Genomic DNA, 24587 nt, shown 5'->3' on the forward strand with positions numbered 1-24587 from the left:
CTTTCTTGTATGGGATGCACAGGGAAAGTGAGGAGAAGCTAAGCTAGAATTTCTCTGGGCGTGGGATGAACAGGCAAATCCTGTGGCGAATGACCTCCCCAGCTGAAGGAGTTTATGAAAGGGAAGCTTGCAGAAGGCAGTCGTGCATTGCTGCTAAGAATGCTCTCAAGGACTCTGGGATAGCCCTTTTAAGAGATTAACTCGAGAGAGGGAGTGGCGAAGCTGGGGCTGAGCGGTTCTTGGCTGGTCTAGGCGATGGTGGAAGAGCAAGAGCTTGCTTCCACTCTGGAAGACGGCACACCTGCTTTATGGATTTTTATATGCCCAGTTTGGCAAAACAAACCTTTGCTGTGATTTATTAAATTCATTTGTGCAGTTTTAGTCACTCTGCTCTTTTGCCTGGTCACTGGGATATGATTTTGCTCACCGGAGGTGACCAGGGGTCGTTGTTCACCTGTGTGATGCAAATCTGGCTTGGTTTGGACTGTGGTCCTCTTGGCAGCCTCCGTCTCCCCAGAAGGGAATTAGATCCTTAACAATTTTGCGAAAGCGCAGTTATGCATATGCAATGGTATTCAGTCTACATTTCCACGCTTAGCAAATACGCTCTCCAAACAAATTTCCCACAACAGTGTTCACATTCCATTAATTTAATTGCATTTCTCCAGCGTCGTTTATTTTCTGGTTGCTAAGCACCTCTTACATTTGCATGTGGAGTAGGGATCTTCCTTGTCAAGCTACACTTGGCGTTCCCGCATTACAGGTCCGGTCAACATGTGTGCAACAGAATGAAGTAGCAACGTGGAGGTCAAATTAACTGAAATACTTCAGACTGCAGGGGGTGGTGAGGAAATTCAGCTTGGCAGGCTTTCTTATGGAGGTGGAGAACTCAGTTGCGCAACAGAGAATGAGCTGGCTTTCTCCTAATGCGCTGTTCTTTATTGCAAGGAATCCTTACTCTGGGGGGAATAACCCTTGGATAGCCTAAGTCCCCAAATTGCACTATGTCATTTCCCCCCCCTGTGATCTTACCTCCCCTTATGAATAAAGCTTGACTTAAACCATGGAAGAGGAACTGTTGGCCTTTCAGATGTCAGTGAATTCCACCAGATGTCAGTCTCAATTAGTGAATCCAGTCATTGGAATGATGGATTGTAGTCCAGCTACATTCGTTTGGCTGTTGGTTCCCCACCTGTGCTTGGAATTAGGATACAGTACCGAGGTACTAATAATTAAGGAAAGTGAAGGTTCTTGTATTAAACAGCTGGACCTTTAAGGGCTGGTCACCTGCAGTGGTGGTGGGGGTCACTGCAGCTCTGATGAAAAGACTTGGCTTAGTCCCAGCCTGCTAATGAAGAGATCTTGGGAAAGGGGAATATAATTCAGCAATATTAGAGGACCACACCGTTTTCTTCTCAGCTATACAAGGCTGGACAATGTAGCTTCAGGTTAATGGTTCTCTGGGTTGTGTAGGAAAGGACACCAAGCCAGATGGGGTTGGACTTGATGACTTAAATGGCTCCTTGCAATACAATCAATCTGGGCAAGAGGGTCTATTCTGACTCTCTGGGTTCTACTCTGCTTCTTTTCAGCATTGCACCACAGCTATTCAGTGATCAAGATCCAACAGCTCTCCTCTGCCTTGCTTTTCCCTCTCTCCCTTCCCTCAAATTAGGGTGCTGATGTTCCATGAACACAGGCATTAGAGCACTAGAAACAAGGTGGTGAATTACTCTTGTGAAGCCAATGCAACATAACCCACTTGCAGTCTTGCACATCCCATAATTGGATCTCCCCTCCCCTAGTTTATTGGCCAGGGCTACAGAGTAGAACATTCTGTCTGCAGCTATGAATCATGTCATGCAGTGTCGGCTGACTCGACAGCCTCCAGATGCCTTGAACTACAATTCCCATCAATGCAGTAAGGCTGTTGGAGGCAGCTGGAGCCTGCTAGGTTTGCCAAGCCTGGCTTGATGGGGACACCACAGGTAGCAGCAATATCTGTGTACCAGATGCTAAAAGTGATGGAAAGATGACATTATTGGTGGGGAGGTATTTTGCCCTTGTTTTGGGCTGTTTGTGGTTATTTATTTATTTATTTGATTTTCAAATTTTGCCATCTCCCCCCAGAAGAGGGAAGTTATGCTGAACTCCAGGGGCCTGGGTTGGATCATGTATCATAGTTCTTCTTTTCTTTAGCTGGAAGAGTTTGGGAGTTGCCAACCCTGGCAAAAATCAGGACTGAGAATAAGAAGGCCCACTGTTGGAAAGTTTGTTTCACAAATGTCACTTTCAACATGAAATGCATCTATAACATGTGAAGCCTGACTTTTATTTCCATTTTTTCCCCAAGCTTTGATATATTACCATCTTATGGTTCTGAAGGGTTGTTGGGAAGACAGGACCTGGAGAAGAGCAGTATGCAAGTTGCATGCAAGAACAGCTTCTGTTTTTTTTTTCCTCCTAGAGTCAATGCATCTCGTAGATTGGATGTCTCTATTTTCATATGCCGATAGTACCAAATAGCAAATACTGGGAGAATGGGTGGAGTTCTTATTCCCAGAGAATGAATAAGCCTTCCATATCCACCAGTCTCAGAAGGAGGGTCTTCTTGGAAAAACAAAAAAACAAAAAAACTGAATGGCTTCCATATACTGGTACTGGTCATTTTAACCACATCTGCTGCTTGAAAAGAGCAGAAACGTCACCCTGCCCTTGTGCTATGAAATGGGCTTGTGTATTTGTAGATGCAGATGGGTGGGTATTGGGAACCTTCTTGGCATACTTCCCAAATAGGAAGTTCAATCATAGCTGGTTGGAGGCTGAAGCACAGACATGGGAAGTTTGTCCACTCGGGACTGCTTAGAGAGACAAACAGGTTGAGTTCAAACAATGCCCTAAGCCAGGGTTCCTCAACCTTGGCAGCTCTTAGCTGTGCGGACTTCAACTCCCAGAATTCTGGGAGTTGAAGTCCGCACTGCTTAGAGCTGCCACGGTTGAGGAACCCTGCCCTAATCCATACCAGAGTTTAGCAGGAGGTTGGTTTAGATGACCTGTACAGTCATTTCCAACTCTATGATTCTGTGTGATGTGAATGAGGCCCTGTCAGTCCCAGGGGTTAGACCTGACCTGAAAATCAACTCTCCAGGAAGACTAGAACCACACTTTATTGGTAGGGTATAATAACAGGAACTTCAAAGTCTGATTGTGCTTTTCCTCCCCTCCCTCTTATTCCCCAGTGAGCCAGGGAAGGGCCAAACCTGAGTGTCTTCTTGATACCATCTCTATTCCCAGAATTTAAGGAATGCTTTCATCCTTGTTGTTTACGTAACAGTTTTTAAATATTTGTTTCAAGGCCATCTCACTATAGGCCCTTTTTGACTTCTTCTGAAGCATCTGCCTCTACCTGATGCTGCTTTATTGCTGTTTCTCAGTTCTAAAAAGAGGAATTTTCTCTGCCCATCTGTTCAAACATTCCAAGCATGATGATGTCACAGGGCCATGTAGCTAATCAGGTTTGGATCTGCGAAGATGTCATGGGGAAACCCCTCTCGTTCTGACTTATCCTGAAGGAATCGAGGGGAGAAGACATGTCTTTTCTTTGATCCAGGCAGCTAGAGCAATGCTTCCTGTGTAGTGGGCTGGGTGTTGGGCAGGACAAGATTTCTGCTGTGATTCAGCTATGGACGTAGTGCAGAATGCGGTGATGGGTGCACATCTGAATCTGCAGTTTGGGGAAAGCTGTGCTCCTTCGCAAGGTGTGCACCCCATCCCACTTCTTAATCCTGTCTTTTTGCTGGCATCGTGGTGAAGAAGCATTGTTCTAAATGCTTCTGTGGTGGGGATAGGCCAAAAGGCGCTCCATCCCCCAGATGCTGCCATGTTTAATTTAGGCAGTGCAGATGTTTATGAAATTTGGCCCTAACATCCTCCCCAATTTATTGGCTTGCAAAACGTTATTTGCCTGTTCACCAGGGGGTGATGTTTAGTTGCCATAGGAAACCAGTTCATGTATTTGGATTAAGCAGCCTGGCTTTGTGTATGCATTGTCCCAGAGTGTCATGGAAGAACAAAAAAAGACAGACTCTACAGAGAAGGATTTAATTCTGCTGGAGTAGAATTTGAAATGGACATCCTGATTCATGTCCTTTGTTGAGTCCAAGATAGTAGGCCTGTTCAAGGTACTGTGCTTTGTGCCAAAGAGGTGCCCTGCATCATGGAAGCAGTGTGGGTCGTCTTGTCCAGGTGCTTCCTGTTGTCTTCTAGCAGCCAGTTAAGGAACTCCAGAGGTCAGAGGTAGTTTCTCCATGCAGGATCATCTTTAGCCCCTAGAGCCTACAGTCTCAAATATCTTGAGAATTTCATCTTTAGTTCTGTTGAAAAACCAAGTTTCTGGTTTATGAAAGCTCCACTATGGAGGAAAAGAAAGGAGAAGGCAAGGGGTCCTAAGCAGAAAGAGGATCATCATCATCATCATCATCATCATCATCATCATCATCATCATCATCATCATCCATTCTCCCTAGAGGAAAAAGAGGAAAAAGACTATACTGGGCTTAAAAAGGGAAATTGGTTCAGTAGAAAGGTAGGTGAGGCAGTGGGTGCCACGTTGTTATAATGAATAACATTATATAGTTATAATAAATAGGGATTGGCTGTGTTCCCCCAGTGACTTCTCTTGGGATTGAAGAGAATGTGAATCTGTCTGCTTCACTAGGGAGGCTAGATTAATCTGATTCCTTTGGATTACTTTTCAGGCCCAATCAAAGTCTCTCTCTCTCTGTATGTGTGTGTGTGAGTGTGTGTGTGTGTCTTTGGTGAGAGGAGGGAGTGGGGGAGAACCATAACTGCCCAAAGCTTGTTGACAAGACTTGATGCTGCTTTAGGCTGTTTTGTGAGCCCAGAAAAGTATAATGATTAAAATGGTAGATAAGGGCTCAGAAACATAGGGCTGCATCTTCAGTCTTGGTGCTCACACAACACATTTAAACCACTTATTGAACCAATCCATTATCTGGCTTTGCACAATACATTTCATTTACAGGGGATCCAAAGTGCTGGGTTAGTATAACATGCCACCCGCCCCCACAAACTCCAGAAAAGAAAAGAAAAGAAAAGAAAACTCCACACTGACAACAGTTAACTCTATCCAAGATTACTTTGATGTGCAATAGCAGCTTTCAGGACTTAAGTGACCTGCCAAATGTGAGCTGTTAATATAGCTTCTTATTTCAGACATTGGCTACATTCACACATTCTGCAAAGCCAGATTTGAAAGTCATGGATTCTTGAAAAACTATAGTGGCCTAATTTACAGATAGCTCTGAACTGTAAACCATGGCTTGTGAACCACAGTAGCTGTGTTCACAGTCCATCTTGTGATTTGTTTGATCTTGGCTTAATATACTATGTGAACCCAACAGTTGTAGTACATTCTCTGAATCCAGCTAATGTTGGCTTATTCAGAAAACTGTGATTTAGCATAAGGGGTAAAGACAGCTTCTGTCTGTGTTTATGTGCATATATGTGTATATATGCATTCCAGGCATCTGGAACTGCCTACAATAATTTCATGGATATCATGATGCCTTTCTGCAAATGGTGCAATTTGCAACATTTCATGTGAATGACATACAGTATGAAGTTTATGTCATGACATGTAATGATGCCATGACTGGTGATGATATCATGGTACATGTGAGATCATTTTTCCCTCCCTGCAGACGCTCATGCATGTGCATATGTTCCATCTGAACACCCACCTTCTTTCTGCTCATTCATCAGTATGCTGTCCTTCCATAACCCAGGATCCTGCCAGTTAATGGCACAGGGCACAGCATCCTCAGTCATCATAGTCAGGGATGATGGTAATTGTATTCCAACAACATCTGGGGATCCAAAGGAGGGAGAGGCTGCTCCAGAAACATGTGGCCACTCCAGAGAGCCAAAGACACCAGCACAATTGTTTGGGCTTACTGAACAAAATGGAAGGCACTTTTGTCCTTTACCGCTCTGTGAAGGAGGATATGTCTTCTTCCTGCATGGTGTTGAGACAATGCTGGAATCACAACACTTTCCCTTCTCTTAACAGTATTTTCCATGCTGTGGCTCCCTTTTCTGTACCTCTGATGGTATGACCTTGAGGCAGACCATTTGCCCTCTGCACATTGCTCCATCAGTCATTCTGCCAGGCTTTAAAAGCAGGAGCAGCGCATCAAAGACCTGCCTCAACCCCCTCCCCTCCCCTCCCCAGGGGCTGCTTTGCAAAGCCCAAGAAGCAGAAGCAGAATACGAAAGGTCATTGCTCCTGGACCTGCAGAGCTGTTGGTTTCTGTTGAGGGAGGTTGCCAGAGGAAGGCAAAGAAAGCTCGTATAGGTCATGAATGCAGCCTCCTCTGGGCAAGGTGACAGTTCTGTTTTTGGTGACACAGCGTATGAAGCCTCCAGATTCAAGTCAGTTTCCTTTTGCACATGACTGCATAGCTAATTGTGCAGTTTCTAATTGGTTGAACAGTGCCCCACAGCTGGCCAGCAGTGCTGCCACCAATCAGATTTGACTAATGATGGGCTGTGTGATCCACAGAATGGAAAACTTTCAGCTCCCCAGCTTCTTCCTGAGCAGCTTTGATGGTTCTTTTCGTCTCACATCTCCATGAGAGAAAGTACCTTGGAAAGCATGGACTTCACTCATGACCATGAATTGTGCCAGTGGCTGCTCCCTTAGCTGGCCTTTTAAACATCATTCCACTTGGGTAGTTTTCTGAGCTGCATGAAATGTCCATTTTCAGAGGCAGTATATCAGCTTTTGCAATGCTGCCCCCACCAGCCTGCAAACTTTGGCAGGTCATGGTGGCGGGTCTACAAGGAAATCTTGAACAGGTCTAACAATCTAATTGCATTTATGAGATCTCTCGGGGACCTCCATATCTGGAAGCTGATGACTCTGGAGATTTTTCTGTCTGTGAAGTGAGATCTAGTTTAGAATTGGGAACCAGACTGGTGAAGTTTAACAGCTTCTCTTTGAGGTTCAACAGCTGAGAAATGGACCCTTCCTCTTTTTGTTTGAAGTTGCTTATCCCCTTTCCTGGATTCAGATATTCTGCTAAGGCAATTCTTGATTTGGGCTTAGTGCTTTGTGAGAATCCAGTCATGGCAGTTTTTAAACCATGTATGTTTTTGCATCCTATGGGAATGCAGCCAGATTTGATTTATTCAAAAAACTAAGATTTGTGAATGCAGTCAGCATCTCAGGAAGATAAATTAAGGGTGTGTCATAATATGCTATGACTAGTTTTTTCACCAGCTTCTTTCTCTTCTTGCTATTAATCATACCATGAGCCTTTCACATCTGGGTGCCTTCAAAAATGTATCTGACTTCAGCTTGAAGAATTTCAGCCGCTTGGGACTTCTAAGAAATACATCTGGGGCAGCAAATAGGAAAAGATGGGATGCCCCTGTGACCAAGGTCATAGTGCCTTTTCTGTGGCAGTCCCTGCCCTATGGAACACCCTTCCTCTTGAGATCCAACAGACCCCTCACCCTCTTAACCTTCTACAAAGCTGTGAAGAGCTGGCTGTTCCCCCAAGAAGGTGGAATTTAGAGGGGTTGGCTGCGCTGAAGAAGATGGGCTATGGCACCAGGTTTTTGTTTCTGTTTTTATTGTTTATGATATTTGGTTTTATATAACTGTTGTAGCGACCCAGAGTTGTGTTTTTAAGATGGGTGACCATGCAGGTCTAGAAGGTAGGTAGGTAGATTGGTAGGTAGGTATATAGATAGATCTTGGTAGATCTTATCTAACTGTGGTTTATTGTGTGGATTGACACAGCATGCTGAACCATATATCATAGTTTAAAAGCCAGCATGACTGGGTTCGCATGACATATTAAGACAAACTGAATAAACCCCATTATGTCTGAGCAGGATGTGTGAACTCAGAAAGTGATTGGTGGTTTGGAAGGAGCTCAGGATGGCAGAGACAGAGATAGGGTTGCTGAATAAGGTAAAACTGGATGTATTTGTCCAACGCTAGGCTGACCACACATCCCGTTTTGAACGGGACAGTCCCTTCTTTTAACATTTCCAGACCGTCCCGTCTTTTTAATATAAATGTCCATTTTGTCCCATTTTCTTAAAAACCTTACTTAAAAATTTGAATGTTCCCACAAACCTGACAGAATGCAGTCTGACTTTGAGGGGAAGGAGGGGGAGCTCAGCAGAAATGGCGGGAAAAAAGCCACAGAGCTCAACCTGGCAGGAAACCTAAAAAGGAAAAAACAGGATCAGCGGCTCCTGCCTTGAAACAGCGGGAAGAAAAGAACGTAAAAGCACGGCCAGAGGAGGAATGGCTTGTCGGGGACAACTGCTCACTAGACTCTCCAGCCCAGCCTTGCCTCTCGCAAACGAAGGAATACAAAGATTCCCAGCCCAAGAAAACCGGAGAAGTTCCTGCCCGATCCAGCCCATCGCCCAGCCCTGCCCGTTTTGCCATGCCAATGTCCTGTTTTTGTCTCAAGAAAATATGGTCAGCCTATCCAACACTCTAATTGTTAAGGAGAAATGCAGTGATTAGTTTTATACCTGCAAGAGCCAGAGCTCTTAATGTCTTAATGAGATATGCAAACCAAGCCTTGTGTCTTCATTGGGGTTGGGTGGTGTCTCCCCAGCCATGGGCAATCCTGGGTGTGTGTGTTCCAAATTTGCAAAATGGGATGTGGTGCCACAAAGCTCCACCCCGCTGTACCCATTGTATGTGTGTCCCATTTGTACAGGTAGAGCTTCAGTTGCAGCGCTGCATTCACCATTTAAACAAATGTTGACACCCCCTTGTAGAAGCCACCATTGCCAGCCCTCCTGCCCAGCAAGCCTTGTTGCCTATTGGAGCAGAATGCTCTCTGTGCTATTAGATGGGTTTTGAACTTCTCTAGTAGCCTTGAATGAAATTCCAGGTGGATGCATGATTGTTTTTGCATGCAAGACACTTCTAGAGACCCTGTTTCCTGGGGTTCCAGGGTGATGGAAAAGGATGCCTCTGAAGATGATGCTTATTCAGGTGTAGCCCAAGTTCTCACGGGGGAAAGAAGAAGGAAAGAAAAAACAAACACCTTTTCATTCTCTTGCATTGAAGAATTGTCTTGGCAGACTTTCCCCAAACACATTTGCACTTCTGGCCTTTTGCAACTCCATTTAGGGTGCTAAGTTCAACAAAACAGGTAAAAATAGATCTCTCTACTAACCATTTTTTGAAAACTAGGTTGAAAAAAATCAATTAACTGTATCATTCTAAAAAGACATCTGGCTTAAAATGAAACGTGAACTGAACATACACGAAGAAGTCTTGAATACTCTCCTCTTTTCTTAAATATAAATTAGTGACCTTCTTTTTGAATACTCTGAATTGAAGTCTGTTTTTTTTCTAAATAAAATAGAAAATCATGGGAGGGGGTAGTTGATTCCTGATTTAAGCATTATAAATGATGTAATAGGTCATGTATTGTATTTGTTGTTGTAGCAAATTATGAATATTTATGACTCTTTTGACAAAACAGCATGGGTACTTTTCTTTCCGTCTCATGGAAAAAACAGAATTTTGCCTGTAATTACCATCCGTGAAACTAAAAAAATACTGGGCAATTTAGCTCATAGGGTGGCACAGCTTACTCATTATTGGACTGTAGCTCATTCATTATTATCATTAATAATAATAACAACAATTATTATTCAACATAGGTGCTATATACAATGAATGTAATTTAAAACGTTGACAAATATGAAATTAAACATTCAATAATTAATGAGTAGGAAAACACTCATCTCAACTTTCACATGCCTGATGTGATAAATATACCTAAACTGCTTTTCCGAGGAGTTACGGGATTGTAGTCCAACAGATTTTGAAGAAACCGGGTTGGAGAAGGTTGAATATGACAGGTCTGTTGATAGATAGTTGGTGCCTTCTTGCATCTGCTGAAGTTTCTGAAGAAGCTTCAAGGGCATTCTCAGGTAGAACATTCTGAAATGATCTAACTTACTTGTCAGTTTCATTACTTCAGTTTGTTCTCTGGGAATATTAGTAGACATAAATGACTGTAGTAAGTACCTGATCTTAATTAGCTTTTTTTACATGTCTGCAGAAATCTATATATTTAAAAAATGTGATAATGGTGAAGAGAAAAGACCTGTGAGTTGCATATTCAAACTGTCCTCCTCAAGTCAATCCTTTCCATACAAGAGAATGTTCCTGGGAATGTTTTCTAGGAACTTCTGAGTAAATTGGGTTGCAGGTGATAGTTATCTAAAAGCCAGGAAGTTGTAATTATTTATCACCAATCATGTGGTATGCACTATTGTTCAGGAAACAGCTGAAAGACCAACAAGATAGACTAGTTGTAAATCAGTGATTTTATTTCTGCTTCTGTCTCCCTTGAGCATTTTAAACTGTAGTACTTTTTTACAAAATGAATTTATTCAGGAACTCAACAAGTGAAGAAACAGGGAAAAAACCTTCCTTAATGAAAACTCCTCCAAGTTTGCATGATCATTGCTTCAAGACAGCAAGCATTAATATTTGCTTATTATGTATTTGTGAAATGTACACCCTGCCTCAATCAATTGGACTCTAGATGGCTTATTTATTTATTTATCATATTTCTTCACCATCCATCTCATGTTGGGACGATGCTTGTCATATAAGTTATAAAATACCATAATAATACTACAATGCTATAAAATATAAACAATATATAAATATAATAAAACTAAGACTTATATTGATGTCCCAGAATCAAACCCAAAAGGGCCTTAGTGTGTGTGCGTGTGTGTGTGTGTGGGGGGGGGAACAGGTCTTAACAGCTTTCTGGAAGGCCATAAGAGTGCACACCTTACTTATTGTTGTTCCATAGAAGGCAGACCCCTACAGGGAATGCTGCCGTCAGGTCCCCTCCTGTCACACCCATCCTGGTTCACCTTGTGATAGGTGAAGACCCTAAGCAGGTGTTCGTCTGTCCCAGTCAGGTGGGCAGATTTTTTCAGGGAAAGGTGAACTATTCGATATCCAGTCCCTGAGCCTTTAAGAGCTCCAAGAAGATCCAAGCACCTTGAATTGGACTCAAAACCCTACTGGTAGCCAATGCATCTTGTGCAGCAACAGTGTCCTACAGCAGTACCAAAAGTGGTAAGCATGTGGGTTGTTGACTTTTGGACCAGCAGATGTCTCTAGGTGGCCTTACTTAGAGTGAATTGCAGTAATCTAAATGAGAGATACCAAGGGCATGAGTGACTATCCTTAGTGCATCTGTTGCAGGTTAGGCTGCAACTGGTGCAGCATACGAGGCTGAGCAAAAGTCCTCTTAGCCATGGTCTCTGAATTGTAGAAAGAGCTTCCAAGTTAACATGCTTTTCAATCTGTTTGGTCAACATAAGCAACAGCAAATTAGTAAGCAATATAAAAGCTGGTGCTAGTAGCCTGATGCCTCTTGAGAAACTGTCCAGGGCATGATGACCCCCTTTTCCTCCACCCCCTCTTCCTCCTCCCCCCACTATAACTCAAACATCTGCTTAATTGCTGCCAAAGCAATTACTTGTATGGCCTGTATTTTGCACCAGGGACTATTTCCTGAAGGGGGGCTGTGGAAAAGAGGAGAGGAAGGAAAGGCAGCATCTCTCCACTTCAAGATGGATGTGACCTGCATGTGCCAGCTCTCCAATTCGTGGTATGTGTTTCCACCAATGAATTTGCAGGATCTAAACCAATGTTTCTCAACCTTGGCAACTTTAAGATGTGTGGACTTCAACTCCCAGAATTCCCCAGTCATGGGAGCTGAAGTCCACACACAGACATCTTAAAGTTGCCACGGTTGAGAAACACTGATCTAAACAGATGGTGGAGTGGGACACACCATTTTCACCCCTTCTCTCTTTTAAGCCATCAGGTAACTGGCATGCAAATCAAGTTGGAGTGGGAAAGACAGGAGGGAAAGAAAGAGAAGGTGATTTTGCCTTTTTGCAGAGGGAAGCCGGGAGCTGCGGAGGGAGGAGAATGGGTTGGCCTTGAATTGCATTTCAGTACTTTGGATCCCCTTGGATGCAATCTCTCCTTGCACACTCACACACACACATGCACATTGGTTCTTGACTCTGTTGGAAGAAATGCTCCACTGAAGCCGAGCTGCTTGAGTTGAGGTTTTAAGGGGCTGCTTGTAATCCTGAGCTTTTCTCAACACTGCTCACCAAATAGTCACTTTCAGTGTGATGGGAAGGGGTGTGATGATATGAAAGGTAACCAATTAATTCAGTGGCATTCAAATTAAGTTTAGCATTCCGTGCAGAAGAAACCACACAGAGAGTCTATCCTGCACCTTCCTTCCTCAAGGAGTGTGCCATTCCAATGCCAGATGTATCTCTGTGTCCTGAACATACCATGCAAGATGAAACTTGGGTCTATCTTGTTATCTCAATTGCTCCTGCTTGGTTAAAGCAGATCTTTTTATAACCAGATTGCTAGATCTGTCACAGCCAGGGCCTGTCCTAGTTTGGAAGTTGGAGCACAAATGAGTGGGCCCCAAGCCCCCTCTTGGTGACCATGGGTACAGTGGGCATTTTGTTACTAAGAATTAGCACTGGACTTGGGCTTGCTTGAAGCTGTGCCATCTGCCCCAGAAACTTGCTAATTCTGTAACACCAGCTGTGACCATTTGGCATTTGAAGGATGCTTTCATGTTCATTATCACCCATCTTCCAAATCTTGTCCCTCTGGTTAAAAATAGCATCGGCTGATTCCTGAACAAGTTAAGTCCATTGCGGCATTTATTCTCTCCCTGTTCCTTCCTTTTAATGAAATCCTGAGTAGCTTATGCAGTTAGCTAGGGCTGAAATGACTGCCTCGCATTGCAGATGGATTTCTAGGGGAAATATCTTTGACGTCAATCAGGAAGATTATAATTTGCAGTTAGGAGAGTGATGTCATGCCTGTGGTGACAGACACAGCTTTCTAGTTTTAGAGGAAAATCTAGGGAAAACTGATGGTCGTGCATGATAGAGATTATAAAACAGTACTTGGCATGGAGAAAGAGAATACGCTCCATGACACTTTCCTTCTCCAAAATACAAGGATGTAGGACTAGCTGGTGAAATCCTTAAGCAACAATTTCAGAGAGACAAGAAGAAAGAGTTTCATATAATGGGCACTGCATCCCTAGAGCATTCTAGATGTGCTGAGGTCTGTTGGTTTAGAGCAGTGTCTCTCAAACTTGGAAATTTTAAGTTGTGATGACTTCAACTCCCATGGCTGGGGAATTCTGGAAGCTGAAGTCCACGCATCGTATAGTTGCCAAGTTTGAGAAACACTGGTTTGGAGAGTTTTTTGGGAAGGACAACGTATCAAAGATTTGGAAATGAAGAACAGGTAAAAATATTGGAAGCCCACAGTTCGAACAAAACTAAAGTGTTCCTCCCAGAGTCGTGTTTGAGATGGATGGTGGAAAAAAAGTGCTAAATAAATAAATAAAATTTCCAGAAATACATGGTGGCTTGAAAGGCATATACTCTTTGGGTTTTGGATGTTGCCAAATTCCATGCAGCTTTCAGCTCCCCAGATGCAGGCAAGAATGCATGTTTGTTATGACAAAATGCAACAAAAAAGTCTCTTGAGAGGTACTCTGCTTGTAAGTGTGTGAGAAAAAAAATGCATATTTAAATCAATTTGTAGGTTAGGGCAGAAATGGGAGGCTGTAGATCTGAAACTAGAAACGGTCTTTGGATGAAGGAGATGTCAGAAGAAAATAAAGTAGCTGGCAATAAGTTGCAGAGTGTATTGGCAGAGGCATGTTTTTGACTGCATTTGAGTCAAGGAAGGTTGTTCTGGTGTTGAAGGATGCAGACATGCCTGTCCTCTTTGGTGACCAGAACTTCCAGGGATAAAAAAATCACATTAGTGACAGTTTTACTGGACCCTCCTTGTTCAGAAGTAGGAGAAGACAACTGATGGCACTGCAGAGAAGCTCAGGAAAGCTTTCTCTCATATACTGGTCTTCTCATGAAGGCTTTCTTAATCAGTCAAAGGATGACAACAACTCTAGAAAGGGAAAATATGCACCAGTGTTGTATTGTGGATCTAATTAAGTATTATGCACTATGATTTCTTTACTCAATTTATTTTCTGCCTAAGTAAGTTCACTCCATAGCTTGGGATGGATCCAGAATGTCCCTTTCTGTATACCAGATAGATGGTTCTCTTTCCATTAAAGCATCTTCAGATGGGCCTTTCCTGCAGAACCTAATGGCCAGGCAAGTCCCTGAATTCAGAGGATCAGGCCCTAAAGCCATTTCAGGCTGCAAAGCTTAACACCAGCACTTTAAATCGGAAAGCCACTGGAAACCAGTGTAGATCTTTTGATATATCTTATTTTCCTCTGAGCAGTTCAGAGTGGTGCACATGGTCGCTTGCCATTATGTCTTCCTGAGGTTAGGGAGGGAGGGGAGTGAAAGACACTGCTCTACAGTCCCCAGGAAACTTCATTAGTGAGTAGGGATTTGAATATTGAGTCTCTCTAGTCCTAAACAGGCCTTTTAACCATTATTCTATACTGGTTCTTGACTGAGTGGTTTCTTCTCCACAGGAGGCACAGTACATGAGACCCATGCAGTGGTCAAGAAACTCTTCTGCAGATGATCCTGCATCAGAAGCTACTGTGCTAGCCCTCCTCAGGAGTGCTCTCTGGACTATCCTGGGGCTGAGAGTTCCCAGTTTTAAGCTTGTCCATATTTCTCCTTTCCGGTACCACTTAACTTTTGCATTAATTCCTGGAAACAAATTGTTCCATATCTTGTCAAACAATTGCAGACATCTGTATCCACTCCAGCAAGAAATGGAATAAAGAGCACTTAAGGTCACTCCAAGGCTAGAATGGATTTTTACCTGAGACTTACAAGATTGCCAGGCATATTCCCATGCGACCAAGCTCGTCTAGTTGTCCACTGTGTTGTCGATTTCAGGCAGACAAGAATCTCATGTGGTTAGACACTTGTGTGTGCGCTGAGAAATCATTAAATGGTTGCATTGAGACTGAATTACTGGCATCCCTCCTGTCAGCAGACCCCACAAGGAAGGGTCTCGAAATACAATCTAGTTGAGAGCAACTTTTACACTTGCTGGTTGCTTGGAGAGATGGGGTTTCTGGTGAAAGGTTGGCTGTGATCAATGAGACATCTAGATTGATGGCCTGCTGAGAAATGTGATTTCCAAGTTAACCTCCAGGGCATTTCCTCTGTTCAGCTAAAATTGGGGAAGGGGTGTACAACTTTTCATTAATGGACACCCGGCCACTGGGGCCAGCTGGGATAAAGGGTGAGCAGAAGTGGCCATTTGCAAAGGTTGTAGGCTAACACGACTACAAATATGACCCATGCGATAAATCGGGGGAGGGACAGATTGGTGCATAAAGCACCAATGCTGGCTAGAGAAGCTCTGAATATTCCCCTCCCCCAGTTATCTTTCAGTTTAACACAAAGAGAACTTGCTATTGATATATTGCAAGCTATGGGTGGAATTGGATATGCTTGGAGTGATTTAATAATGAAGTGAATGAAGGGTGGGTGTGAATGTCATGTCTTTCATTATAAAGTCCCCTTTCTAGAGATCTGCAGCCTTTCCACATTTCCATTCAGTCCTGAGGGAAGATATCTGCTGGGGCATTTTCATTGCTGATGACTTAAGTTAGATAGGTTAGATCCCAGAGCTGGTGCTCTCTGAGCTTGGTTGTTTGCTTGCAGACATTTCATTACCTGACTAGGTAACATCATTAGTGCAGCCAAGCTCAGAGAGCACCAAGGACTCCACAGTTCAACCCTGAGCTGCATATATTCTCTTCTATTGTTCCCAGACTTTACAACCTCAAGTGGGACTCCAGGGCTGGCCAGACATCCTTTGTGTGACTTCTTCGTTATCTGTTGCCTTCTCTTTGCCCTCTGCTGTGCCTGTCTGTCTGTCTTGCAACTAGAAAGCCTTCAAGGAGAAAGGGTGGTCTTGGTGCCCATCAGGAGATAAGAGAACTGCAGATTTTGCCAAAGTGCATCAAGTCTTTTGCTTGCTGGCAGGCCTCCAGTTCCATCTTGGGGGGAATGCTGCAATGACTTCATAGTGGAGATGACTTGGACCAGCACCAGTCTTCCATGCTGCAGCCAGGAAACATGAAACTAGCTAACACATGTGGACAATTTGCTTTGTGTGGTGCCAAAAATACAGCCTGGGCTGTCACCATTCTTCCCAGCATTGATCCAACAGCTCATTGGTTTCCTCAAGTTAATCAGCAAACCCTCCATAAACAATACCTAAAGGTTCCTCTTCGGGGAAGTTTGGGCTCAGCATTAGCAGGATGGAATTCTGTAAGTGGGTCTTGGGAAACACCACTAAGACTGCTGAAGTGAAGCTTTGATTCTTGGGTTCCTGAGGTTGACTGGAGGGACAGTCCAAATGTTTTTTTTTGAGTTGTGGGGGGATTTTGAGATGGATTTACCTTGGGCTGGAAGTTGGCTGTAAGGCAGAACAGTTGGGCTGCCTTACGGAAAAGTAGGAGTTTTTGTTCTTCTCTTTCCCTGACCTCCATCAGGGGTGGGTCAATCTCAGGGACTTGTGTCCTTCTGTGGTTGGCCAGGAGAAGAGAAGGGAGCCAGCAACCCAAAGCCATTTCCTCTGCTGAGGGCTGGTGGAAGGCTGTCAGCCACATTGCAAATGCAGTGATAATGAGGTGCATCAAGGGGTAGGCAGAAAGTGTGTAGTGGCGCAGTGGCATGAGTGGAGAGTTTGGCTGAGGTGGGTGCTGAGAGGTGGCACCCCTGAACTGGCACATGCCTGTGCATGCTCCTCTCTCTGGGTCTTTCCTCCAACAGTCCCGGCAGGACCATTGGCATCTCAATTCCCTCCCTGCTTTCCTCCCCTGCTTTTCCTCCCCGCTGGCAGCCTCTTTCTCAGCATAGCTTCACCATCTATCTCTCCCAAGCAGCAGGGAGAGAAAGCAGCGTCTGTGTGTGCTGCGTACGGGGCGGAGTTGGGAGGTGCAAGCTGGAATACGGTTTCTCTGGGCATTCCCACCTGTCCTTTCTCCGTCCCATCCCGGAGGGATGTAAGCTTGCGTGGCCCCATCGGAGCGAGTTGCTGGTTAATGCCTGTCTCGTGGGTGCCAAAAATAGACCTGCTGGCAGACTAGACTCCTGTTGTGGAAAAAATGGTGATGTCATTCTGGGCCAATCAGCAACAGCCCAGCGGGGAGGATGCGGGGGGGGGGGGCGGGAGAAGATCACTTCTTTATCTTTTTGAAGATACTTTATTGCTGGTCTGGAGAAGCCAGAAGCAAACCTTGCTGCCGATTGCAGTTGGAAATGGGAAAGGTTAACTGCTGATTGGGAAAGGGTCATTAGAAGTCCAGCTCGAAGACCCTGAAATCTGTCGAGATAAATGTTAGTGTTTTGCATACATCCATCATGTACATGGTGGTCAATAGTCTGGGGAACTGGCTGCCATTCATTTATTGGGGGGGGGTGGCAATTGTTGTCAAGGAATCAAAAACCTGTACCTTCCCCCCAGATGTTTGATGGTTCTGATGGACACCACATCAGTGGCTGTGTTCCCAAGACACATTTACCCATGCTTTACTCAGTTTAGGGTTTACCTAATATGCTAGCTAAAATGTTATCGGCCAGTTTGTCAGAGCTTTCTGCAGTGTGCTAAGCCCTGCTTCTGGGTTAGCAGAACACGGTGACAGTGTTGACACGTGCAGGCAAAGAAACCAGGTTGTGTCTTTGTGTTACGACCTGATTTGCACAATGGGTGATGATAACATCTGAGTTTCTGCAGCCGAGCCATGAATGAGTACGCCAGTTTTAACCTCACCTGGCAAACCCAGCTAGCGTGTAGTTCTTCAAAGGTTAGGTGGCTCAGCTTCTCCCAATAAACCAGCAGGATCACATCTGGTTTGCTTCTCTGCAGAAGAATCTCTGGACTCTGTATTTTAACAAACAGGTTTACCATTCTGTGGGTCTGATCCTTGACACCCTGCCTGATCCCACTGGATTGGCTGGGTGGCCTTTGGTCCTCAGATGTTGCTGACCTGCAACTTCTGGGGTCTCTTACCAGCTGAGATTCAACAGCTTGTGGAAGGCTATAGCACTGGATGATCTGGGAGCCTCGTGCCTTCACACGCTGGAAACACAAACGGAGATCTGATTCCAGCATCTCAATGAAGGGAAACCCAATTGCGGATTTTGCTTCAGGTGTACAGAGGTAGGATTCCAGGCTCTGGAGGGAATCCTGGGAGGGAGAGGCTGAAATGGACCACTCGGCTATTTGATCAGTGCTGTCAGCTCTTTGACTGCAGTCTGGTGGGTGTCAGCGATTTCCCCATCAAAGGCCCATCCCAGGAATTTTTTGGCATGCATTGTCAGAGATTGGCTCGGAAAGCAAATCCGTTTATGAATGGATGCCTTCATGAGGAAAGCCACTCCCTGTAGGTATTATTAGGGGAGGCAAAGAGGTTCAGGGAAGAATAAGAAAGGAGAAGCCACATGGCTGTTGCTGGTTCCCTCCTCCCCCGTTTCTTTTTTCCAGAACGAGCAGGAGAGAGAGAAGGGGGTGGAGGTAGGGAAGACCTGCAAGAAAGTCACCTTGGAGCTATGCTGAAAGGCTGTGTGCAAATGCCTGAATCTGCCTGTATAAGCTTAGGCGGAGGCAAACCTCCCCGAGGGTGGGGGGCTTCAGAGATGTCTACTCCATGCCTGGAATAGAATCCCACATCTTGCCTTCTTTATAAATCTCTGTTTCCTACACTAACAAAGTGCATTTTCCTACAAATGCAGGGGCTTTTCACCCCTCTCACTTGGCATTCTCTTTCTTCCTGCTTCTGTTCCCGAACCGTCAGAGTCACCTTGAAGCCTAACCTGCTGTTTGTAGGGGAGTAAATGGAGTCTGTAGGGGAGAATAATGAAAGGGCTCCACAAAGCATCTGTGACGGCTCCCAGTTAGGAAAAGGACATTCAAGAGCTTTCCGAACATGACCTTGATAGAGTGGATATGAGTTGTTAAGCAGGGACAACGTGGCTTGGTTGTTAGCCCTTAAGCAAAATGAAGATACTGGAAAAAAAGGAATGGCCAACCCAGGTTTCCTGCCAGGTTTAGCTAAGGGTGCTTTTTCTTTTTTCTTTTTGCTTCCTTGACCAGCCAATTCTTTCCCCAAACCTCCAGCTATGATCAGTTTGGCCATTTGAAAAATTCTTCAGTCCTAGGTAAGTTGGGCCGACTGCTGTCAGCATCTCCGTGACCGGGGTTCCAGATTAACCTGGTTACTGGCCTAATCCATCTTCCAGGATGGCACATTAAGCCCTAAACTAACCAGATAGACTGAGTTGGTGCATTTGAAGCCACCCCAAATCTAAACCAGGTTAACATTAACCATGCTGAGCAGGTTTTACCGCTGTAACTGCTAAGTTTGTAACTGATGTATATGCATGGTGCAGGCACAACTGTTGGGCGTAACTGTAGTCCTAATATAGATTTTTTTCAAGGCTTGGGGCAAAATATTGATTTTTTTCCCCTTTCCCCCTTGGCCCCTTCTTTTCTTCCAGGTGCCCACGGTTTAAGAGAGGAACCTGCGTTTGTGACAGCCCGTGCTCGTGAGAGTGTGATCCTGGGATGCGACGTAATCCATCCACTGACGGGCCAACCCCCTCCGTATGTGGTAGAGTGGTTCAAATTTGGTGTTCCTATCCCCATCTTCATAAAGTTTGGGTTCTACCCTCCCCATGTGGATCCAGAATATGCTGGTGAGTTAAAAAAAAAGATACAGAATCCAAAGAATCTTGGAACCATGGTGGGAACTCAACTGTCATAGCTTCACGTGAACAATATGGCTTTTAGGAATGTGCCTCCCAGCCTGTCTTTGCATTTGTTTTTTTTTTAATAAGAACTTTGTTAGAATTTCAAAGTAAAGTTAAGATACAAAATACAGAGTACAGAAAAGCTTCAATATAGAGCTAAAGAAAAAAGAAAAACGAAGGAAGTGCAAAACCAGCAGGAAAATATAAGAAGAAGGGGACTTTCTCCAACACAGATATAAATATGTATTATACAAATTTAATCCGTTACCATTAATTAAACCTTGGCTAACATCATTTCTATAAAACCAAACCATTTAATCATCAAAGCCCAAAATCAACACTTCATTTTTTCCCGTTACCAGCAAATAGTCCAAAAGCAGTTTCCAGATAGAAGCAAATCCAGTCACGGTATTTTCTCTTATCAGTGCTGTCAGTTTTGCCATTTGCACCAACTCCATTAATTTCGCCATCCATTCTTCCCTTGTGGGAATTTGTGCATCTTTCCATCTTTGTGCATATAAAAGTCTTGCTGCTGCTATCGTATAGAAGAACAAAGTCCCATATTGTTTCTCAAACTGTTGGTCCATCAAGCCCAAAAGGAATAGCCCTGGTTTCATCTGTGTATCCACTTTAAGAATATGTTGAATCGTAATACATATTTGCTCCCAGAATTTCTTAGCCTTCCCACAAGTCCACCAAAGATGGTAAAAAGTCCCTTCACCTTGGGAGCATTTGTCTTTGCAGTTGTCACCTGCCTCTGAATCTTCAGACTTTCTAGTCTTGTGATGGGACCTATACTGAACTCTGTCTTTCAACAGGTCCTGGTGGCAAAGGTGATTGTAAGCACTGTCTTGCCTGCTGGTATCTCTGGAGCTGAAGGCTGTTCTCTAACCACCTTCTGGCTTTGCATCTGCTATGACCATGTGCTTGACTATCTGTCTGCTAAGGCCCCAAGCTGTCAAGTGCATTCCTGACTCCAATCCAGGAATACTAATTAGCCTATTAGATCAGATTGTGATTGTGAAAAACCGCAGCTCCCTGCATCCCTCAGATGGTTGAATGGCAGGTTTGCAGAGAGGATACAAGCAGATGATTTTTCTAGGCTACCTCTAAATCCAGCAGAATTTAGTGATGGAGGTTGGCTGGAGATTTTTTTTTCTCTGATCTCAGAAGTGACTTGCTCTGTGGCGAGGTGTAAGTGACTGGGACTCTTTGGATGTCTAGGATTCTCCCATAATATCCCTGTAGTTGGAAGGTTGTCTGTCTCATGCCTGGTTTAAAGAATCATAAGAAGGGAATGCAGGAAGCTTGATGCTGGCCATCAACAGTGATGTTGGCCATCAACAATGAACAGACCAAGCTGGCATCTGGTCACCTGCTCCTGGTTTTCCTCACTAGGATGAGATTTTTTTTCTCTTTAAATTTTGAAATACCTATAAAATGATATATGTAAATATTTTCTTTGGAGGGGAGAATTCATTTTCTCCCATTTTGGGGGAGGCAGTGATCATGAGGCTGGTCACTCTGAGTGCCCTCTGTTTTCCTCTTCCTTTCTTGCTTCACCTTTTGCCTGTTCCTGGGGAATCATCTGGTTTGAAGACACATGGGCCCTCTCTTGAAAAGGAAGGAGGGAAGAAATATCAGGCTGTGATATCTCAATCCTTCCCAACAAATTGGCTTCACATAGTCTCTTCTTTCTCCCTGCTTGATGCCATATTGAGATACAAGGTATCTTTTTCCAGGAATACAAGTTTTTTTTTTAAGCTAGACAAAGCAGAAACAGTGATGGACACACTCATTTTAAAAATGCCTCCAGTTTGGCATTCTTCCAGTTAGATTTATACATGGCACACCACTTCTATAACACTGTAAAAGGAAACTTCTTGGATGTAGCCAGGATTTGAACCTGACCTGACAACATCTTGACTTTTTTCTCCTTGAGAACACATGTCTGTATCTTGAAGCTCATAAGTGCCCATGCTTGCTATAGAGACTTCGAAGAATTGGCAATCAGATACTGACAGCTGTAGGAATTTGTGCCAACAGAGTTTTTAATAGAAAGGCAGTGTTTAACCAGTTGTCAGAGAAGAAGGGCTGTTTGAACCGATAGGCAAATCTGATGCATGTGTGCTTGAATTGTGGGAAGCATGTTATGGGCTTCCTGTTGAGCCAAAGAAAGTCTCCAGCTGGTATACTTTCCATGCCTGAGTCCTTGGCATCCTTTTGTCCTCAAATGTCCCACAAGTTTTCAGTTCTGGCAGACTCTGGGATAAGATTTACTCTGAATGTCCTATGTAGCTTATTGACAGTATTATTGTTAAACTCTGCAGAGTAACGGATATTCTCTTTCTATCTCCGTTGACTTCTCTTCTTCGCTGCTTTCTTCCAGGCCGTGCTAGCCTACACGACAAGGCCTCTCTACGCATCGAACAGGTTCGCTCCGAGGACCAGGGCTGGTACGAATGCAAAGTACTCATGTTGGATCAGCAGTACGACACTTTCCATAATGGCAGCTGGGTGCACCTCACCGTCAATGGTGTGTATGAGATCTTTATCTTTCCTGGAATTCTCTTTTCTGGACATTGGTAGCCTGCAAAATGTTTAGTGAGGTGTCAGCAAGTTCATCACAGGATTTTTCCTGTTCTTCCAAGCACCTCGCCATTGTTGGCTTCCTAAAACAAGCCCACCTAACAATGAATTTGGATTAATCATTGTTGTCTGTCTTCTTAATACTGCTTTCTTGTAAGAATGCCTTTGGATAAGAATATGGCACCAACACACTAGCTATATATTTTACACTCTCTCCTTGGCACCCAGCTGTTAACTTAGGGATATGAAGGTTGTGTGTTTCTAGATGTTGCTGTGCCACCTTTCCCAGGCTCACCCACCATTGGCTGGGATGCTGGAAATGCTAGCTCAGCAAGCATGTAGAAGAAGGCACCTTCCCAACTTCTCCATTCAGGGTTCTAGTATCTCTTCCTCTCCCAGGCATTAACATTGCACAATCTGCAAAGGACCCAACCCTTTCCCCTTCTTGCTCAGAACAGCCCACACTCAAAAGGACTTGAGAATATTCTACATTACCATTAAAAAAAAAATCTCTATTTTTGTAAATTGGCTAGCAAGCAAGCAAAAGTGAAGTAAGATAGGATGGCACCAAAAGCAGGGGTGTGTTGTGTTGAGTTTGTCATCTGTTTGCTGATATTTCTCTGGCAACAAAGAAAGGAGAAAAACAATAAAAATGAGTTATGAGTTATGAATTACACACAGTTCTCTGGGCTTGATATATAAGTGCTCTGTCTCCCAAGGAAATGTCTGTACAGTAACACTGAATGGCTACTTAAACTCTGAATCAAATTGACATTTATAGAGTAGATCACAGGAGGCTGTAATTTTCCTGTAACCCAGCTACTAAATCCCTTTTCTGAGGCTCAAGTGAGAAGGGGTGCATTTATGAGAATGATATGGGAGAATGTCCTTCTGGAGAGCAAAGAATCTTCCATAAATATGTCTTGCCCACTACCTCTTGTCCCCTCTGCTTTCAGTTGCTTCTCCTTTTTTGTTTTTTTTTATGAGGTCATCCAGGGAGGCAAACCTGGATGGCAGTTGTTGTTGGAAGATCTAGGATGCTGGTCTCCACCAAATCACAGAGGTAATGGCACCAGATTGGGTGAGCAGGTACATAATGATGGGTCACAGATTAGGGCTGAAAGCAAGGTGGACGTGACCATGGAAAGCTCCTTGGCAGCAGATGGGTAATTCCAAAGAGGGTTTAAGTCCTTCCTTGACTTCTGATGGAGCTCTGCAATTCGAGCGATGCTGCATAGAACACAGTTGACGGAATTGGTGAGGAGTCAAATAGGTTCCAGTGAAGTCCTTCAGTGTGTCAAGGCCAATACTGCAGGGGATGATTAGGGAAGTAAGACTCATACAGACTTTAATAAGGAGGGTTTTTTTGCAAAAATTAGGCATTAGGTACTGAATCTTGGCAATGGCAATAAGAACTCCAGCCCTCTTTAATAATAAGTTCATGAAGCAGAGTCTCTTTGAAGGTTATGACTCTCTTCTTCCTGGGGTCCTTGCACCTGTGACTGAGGTGCTATTTATAATATAAACTACTAACAAACCCCTCTCTCACCTGTTGGTTGTTTCCATCTAGAGTCTGTGCTGTTTCTCTGCAAAATCTCTCACACAGAGAATGGATATCTGGGGAAAGTTGTGTGTATGGCCAGACCTATTTTTAGGCTTTAGAAACATCTCCTTGTCTTATTCCTCAAAAGGAATTTCTACCACATGCTGTGTCCAGCAGATCCAGGAGCAAGGGGCATCAAAGGCAGATGTTTCTGATTCAAGGCATTGCTGAAGCACCTGAAGTTGAGTCAAAATAGCCAACAGTGGGCAAAATGTTTATTTCAGCACCAGTGTCTACTTCTATGGAGTGAGGTAGCATCCACTGAAAAGATATTGGAAGGTACAAACAGGTGATAAGACACCTAGGAAATTATGAAATTGATCTTGTACAGATGGAGACAATTTGCAGGGGACTGGAGTTGAGTCTTCACCCGTAGGGTGCTGAATGGTGAGAAGAGAAAGAAAGCTGCTATGAGAATAACAGAAACGGCTGATTATGGCAGGGATGAGTCTATAATAAGAGTTCATAGCATGCTTTTGCAAGTAACTATCTAGGAAAATGGCGGTTGTCCCAGTGTATCTTACTTAGCCAT

The 24587-nt window shown here is 44.0% G+C and overlaps 2 protein-coding genes across 2 annotated transcripts in view; one reads left to right on the top strand and one right to left on the bottom strand.

Moving 5' to 3' along the window:
* The window catches only part of ACAD8 (acyl-CoA dehydrogenase family member 8), a 256274-nt gene that overhangs the window by 183396 nt on the left and 48291 nt on the right, over positions 1-24587 (bottom strand). The window lies entirely within an intron of this gene.
* IGSF9B (immunoglobulin superfamily member 9B) overlaps positions 1-24587 on the top strand; it is a 78267-nt gene that overhangs the window by 1410 nt on the left and 52270 nt on the right. Inside the window, exons 2-3 of the mRNA XM_063311275.1 lie at positions 19612-19809; positions 22253-22399. Coding sequence (XP_063167345.1) covers positions 19612-19809; positions 22253-22399 — 345 coding nt within the window. The remainder of the gene's footprint in view (positions 1-19611; positions 19810-22252; positions 22400-24587) is intronic.

The sequence above is a fragment of the Candoia aspera genome, chromosome 9 (genome assembly GCF_035149785.1).
Source record: "Candoia aspera isolate rCanAsp1 chromosome 9, rCanAsp1.hap2, whole genome shotgun sequence".
Lineage (NCBI taxonomy): Eukaryota > Metazoa > Chordata > Lepidosauria > Squamata > Boidae > Candoia > Candoia aspera.